The 5551-nt window shown below is 39.3% G+C and overlaps 1 protein-coding gene across 1 annotated transcript in view; it reads right to left on the reverse strand.

Annotated features, from left to right (window-relative positions):
* Window positions 1–669: 669 nt before the first annotated feature.
* SLC15A2 (solute carrier family 15 member 2) overlaps window positions 670–5551 on the reverse strand; it is a 52473-nt gene continuing 47591 nt past the window's right edge. Inside the window, exons 19-21 of the mRNA XM_017890936.1 lie at window positions 4049–4195; window positions 3009–3113; window positions 670–2665 (exon numbers count right to left, since the gene is read on the reverse strand). Coding sequence (XP_017746425.1) covers window positions 2489–2665; window positions 3009–3113; window positions 4049–4195 — 429 coding nt within the window. The 3' untranslated portion in view covers window positions 670–2488. The remainder of the gene's footprint in view (window positions 2666–3008; window positions 3114–4048; window positions 4196–5551) is intronic.

Raw genomic sequence — 5551 nt, forward strand, 5'->3', positions numbered from 1 at the left:
TTAATATTAATTGCTGTATTTCAGATAAAGAGTGTTTTTCAGAAGAGAGAAAGTAGGATGGTAAAAGGACAAATTATGCCTGGTGAGGAACCATTACAGGAACCAAGAATCTTTAACTTGAATACTTGATGATTAGGGAAGAGCCATGAAATTTCCCCCCAAATAACTAAACATCTGCCACATGAAAAAGGGGGTATACTAAATCTTTTTTTTTTTTTTTGAGATGAAGTCTCGCTCTTGTCCCCCAGACTAGAGTGTAATGGCGCGATCTCAGCTCACTGCAACCTCCGCCTCCCGGGTTCAAGCGATTCTTCTGCCTCAGCCTCCCAAGTAGCTGGGATTACAGGCACCTGCCATCACACCAGGCTAATTTTTGTATTTTTAGTAGAGACGGGGTTTCACTCTGTTGGCCAGGCTGGTCTCGAACTCCTGACCTCAGATGATCTACCTGTCTCGGCCTCCCAAAGTGCTGGGATTACAGGCGTGAGCCACCGTGCCCAGCTGGGTGTTATACTTTTTCTTATTAGCTACAGGGGAGGAAAAAACAATGGTAGGAGGTTTCAGAGAGGAAGCTCAGCACTTACAAGGAAGAACTGCTCAACAGTTTTTTCCAAACCAGTGTTCTGCAGAATACTAAAACATGTTCATTTAAACAAGGTATCTTATGTCTTTACTGCAGGCTATCTCAGAGTCTTTAATATGCAAATGTTAAGAAAAGGATACAGTATGCCACATTTCCCAAACTTATTTGTCCATAGACACTTCTATTTACAGAACTGTGTTAATGTCTCTTGAAACAATGGTCATAGAACAGTTTGGGTTAAAGCTATTTAAAAATGAACAGGCTGTCTTCCAAAGGAGTAGGGTCAGGTTCACATCAATATATCTGGAAAAACTGGTTGGTCTTGCTGCCACTCTTGTACTTCTGAAATGTTTGTCATTAAAACTGAAGTATATAAAGCTTGGGCACTTAGAGCAATTTCTCTTACCTGTTAACAGTAACATTATCTGTTAATATTAACAGCTACCTGTTAACATTAACATTGTTACCTGTTAACATTAACAGTATGAGACCCAACACTGTTCTACATGAGAATAATGTTTTAAAACCAATGGAAATGAGGCTTTCTAGAACAGTGATTCTGAACTTTTTTCCTAGTAACACACTGCACAGTCATGACATTTCCGTGTCTGTCCTCTGATTCATTCATTGTGTGTGAGGTAATGTTTCTCAATTTTTTTCTTGACCACACACATACACAAACAAAACCCTCATGCTCTACCACTCCTACTCCCACAAATTTTGATAGGAACCTCGTATAGGACCATGCTCCTCTATTGACTATTTCCCTTTTAGGAGCTCAAACCTAGGCATTAATGTAACTCTTTCTGAATAAAAAGAAAATTTCTAGGCTTCAAGGAAGAAAAGGTATTTAAAACTTATGGGAAAAGTAAATCAGGAAAGCAATATCAAAAAGGAACTACTACTTTGGAGGCTAAATGGAAACATTAATAAAGGAAGTTGGACTTATAGAAACATTGTTGTTATTGAATATTTGCAGCAATAAGCAAGACAAGGTGTAATAATAAGAAAAAACTGGGTCAGCAAGGTTGATAAGACAAAGTTGCAAATTATAATTATTGTTTATACAACTGTTCACTGAAGGGCATAGTTCAATGCCATAGAGGCTAAGAAGAATGTACTCTATAAAAGAATGACTGGGTTTTCAGGATTTCTAAAACTTACACCTCTTCCTGTTCTCCAGAACCATTTTTACTAATGTTTACTATCTCTAATCTGGTTTCCATGATCTATCCATACTGAGAAAGGAGTGTTTGGATAAGCAAATAAAATACTATCATAATCAGAAAGATATAACTTCTCCTGTGTTTTAATAAAATGGCATTCTGCTTCCTACAATTTGTATTGACAAATTTACTAAAGTCTTATCAAACCTAGATAGCTGACAAACCAGGCCCTGGCTGGACCAGATCACATCATACATACCAATTCTTGAGGCCCCTGTGAATAGCATAATTACATTGCTTACAAAAAAAAAAAAAAAAAACTTGAAATACCGTTCCTTTGTTATTCTGCAATTTTACCTCTAAATCAGTACCTCAAAAATTAGGGCATCAGTCCTAAATGTCAGTTACCTATAAAGGAATTCCCATAACTTTGCATACCCACACAGAACGATCTCCATCATACATGTGTATTTTCATGGCCATTTGGAGACACCAGGCCAGCTCCAGCAACACTGCATAAGTTTTAATGAGTTCACTGATAGACAGGCAGACATGGAATCTCAGGGGCCTTGTTTAAAGATGTACTGGAAAACCAGTCCTGGAACTTCTGTCGTTGGAGAAAGGTGGGGGAGATCAGCTCTGATATGCTGCTATCTCTCTTGTCTAATCCAGTAGAAGAAAAAAAAAATGCTTGAAGACAGGGCCAGGAATTGGGGTCAGGACAAAATCCAGGGAGTCATCAGAGTTTTGTCTTCTTGGTCTCTAGGTTGATCATGTTCCCTTGGATGTGAGGAATCTGCTTATCTCCTGGACCCTGCATATCCTCTGTCTTCACAGGAACATAGTAGTAGCCCATGATGGAGAAGATCAGGCAGATCACCAGCAGGAGGCAGGAAAACAAAATAAATTCGGCCCACTGCAGGGGGAAATAAACATGAGAAGAATATGGAGAAACCTGAAACTAAAGAGATCTTTACAGGATGAGGACTGGGGAGCAGACTGACCTGGGATCACCAGTTCAACCAGACTTTTGCTGGACAAAGACTGGGCTCACTGGCCTCTCCTCACATAGGTATATTGTAGTCAATATTGCCACTTACATATGTCTATTTTCCTGGTAAAGTCTGTGTATCTAACCCATTTCATGTCACAGCACTGAGTGGGGAATACAGGAAGCAGAGAGATAAGTGGAAAGGGAGAAGAGAAAGCTGGAGGAAAACCTTGAGTAGAAATGAATCCTGCTTCCCTCAGATCCATACCTGTACCAGGCCACTGAACTGTGCCACAACAAGCACGATGATATTCCCAACTGCAATTGTCAATAGCCAAGCTGCCTGGAGTACAGATTTCATGCTAGAGGGAGCCTGGGGATGACACAAATTTGAAAGTAAACAAATTCCCTTCACTGCCCTCATGCCCCATGCATCCAGGAAACTTCTCCCACAAAAACTTTCAAGTTAGAACTTCCCTCATTAAGTTCAGCTATCACATTGATTCAGAGGGTGATAATAATGCAAACAGTAAGAATAAAATGAAACTCCTAATTGAATATTTTTAAATTCATTATGTCATTTAATCTTCATTACAACCCTAAGAGATAAGTTCTATTAGTATTCTTACACATTTAAAAAATAGCATTACAGACTGGGCACAGTAGCTCATGCCTGTAATCCTAGCACTTTGGGAAGCCAAGGTGGGCAGATCATCCAAGGTCAGGAGTTAGAGACCAGCCTGGCCAACATGGTGAAACCCTGACTCTACTAAAAATACAAAAATTAACCAGGCATGGTGGTGCGCGCCTATAATCCCAGCTACTCAGGAGGCCGAGGCAAGAGAATCGCTTGAACCGGGGAGGCAGATGGAGTCTCGCTCTGTTGCTTAGGTTGGAGTGCAGTGAGCTGAGATCGCACCACTGCACTCCAGCCTGGGTGACAGAGCGAGACTCCATCTCAGAAAAAAAAAAAAAAAAAAAAAAAGCATTACAGAGAAGAGATAGTAATTTACTTGCTCAAGGTTACACAATAGGTCATGCAGTCAAAATTCTAACATGGGGAGTCTGACTCTGCAGCTCTTCATTTTAATCTTTAATCTCTTTCCTAGAACCCCAAAATCATAGACTCCCATGCTGCACTGTCATGATCTGGGGAGTCAAGATGTTCAGGTCATATATGTTCAGGGTCATAAATAAGGTACCCAAGGCCAAAAGAGATAACATACCTATTTAAGTCAGTGCTAGAATTAAAATTCACCATCCTTCAATCAATGTCTCAATTTCTACCTTCTATTTGCAAAAACTTACCTGAGAATAAGAAAACTCAAGACCTGTAACAGAGAACATGACCTCCCCAGCTGTAACCAGGGCATATTGTGGTAGCTGCCATGCAATGGACATTTTGTTGGCTGGAATGTCTTCAGTCTTCCAGGCCTGAAGACCCTCATTGGTGTTCTTAGTGAGAGAAAGAGAAAATGGACTTATCAGTAGTCTCAAGTAAATATTCCTAACCACAGCATTCTACAATCTTATATCCATCCTTTGTGTATTTTCATTATTCTGCCACTTTCAGGAAATTGAGCATTTTCACACAATTCCAGCTTTTCAAAACTTCTTTTGGTAATATTATACTCACTTGCCTAGATTCAATCAGATATCATTATTGACAGAGACTTTAAATGAGAGAATTTTTTGATATTGCAGTTTGGATTTCTACCATTTTGCCCTATCAGGCATTTTGATCCTGGACAACACTTTGAACATAAAATGGAATCTGAATTATACAAACAAAGTAAGTTTTCAGAAAGCATTTTCTTGAGAAAAGCTTAATTTCTTATTCCACTTTCTATGTAAGTACAATTAAAGTGCTTTTAACATTTGCTATTTTGATTTTTAATTTACTGAAATTACTTTTATTAGAATGAATTACTCTCTTGATAACACATTGAAGTTTTACTGGTCAATTTTTAAAAATGTATATCAAATGCCACCTACTATTTTGATTTATCTTCATTGGCTTTTTTCTTTTTTGAGACAGGATCTTGCTCTGTCACCCAGGTTGAAGTGCAGCAGCACAATCACAGCTCACTGTAGCCTCAAACTCCTGGGCTCAAGCAATCCTTCTGCCTCAGTCTCCCAAGTAGCTGAGACTACAGGTATGTGCCACCATGCCCAGTTAACTTAAAAAGTTGAAATTTTTTTGTAGAGATGGAGTGTCATTATGTTGACCAAGCTAGTCTCGAGCTCCTGGCTTCAAGCAACCCTCCTTCTTTGGCCTCCCAAAGTGCTGGGGTTACAGGCATGAGCCACAGTGCCTGGCCCAAGCCATTATATTTTAACTCAAAATTTACACATTCAAATTTTGTCAAAAAGATGTATTTTTTCTCAATTTCAGAGCCTGCTAGCCTACCAACCAAAAAAAGTCCAGGACCAGACTGATTCACAGCTGAATTCTACCAGAGTTACAAGGAGGAACTGGTACCATTCCTTCTGAAATTACTCCAATCAATAGAAAAAGAGGGAATCCTCCCTAACTCATTTTCAACATCATCCTGATACCAAAGCCTGGCAGAGATAACAAAAAAAGAGAATTTTAGACTAATACCCTGATGAACATCGATGGAAAATCCTCAGTAAAATACTGGCAAACCGAATCCAGCCGTACATAAAAAGCTTATCCACCATGATCCAGTGGGCTTCATCCCTGGGGTGCAAGGCTGGTTCAACATATGCAAATCAATAAATGTAATCCAGCATATAGACAGAACCAAAGACAAAAACCCCATGATTATCTCAATAGATGTAGAAAAG

Source organism: Rhinopithecus bieti, unplaced genomic scaffold (genome assembly GCF_001698545.2).
Source record: "Rhinopithecus bieti isolate Rb0 unplaced genomic scaffold, ASM169854v2 scaffold_759, whole genome shotgun sequence".
NCBI lineage: Eukaryota > Metazoa > Chordata > Mammalia > Primates > Cercopithecidae > Rhinopithecus > Rhinopithecus bieti.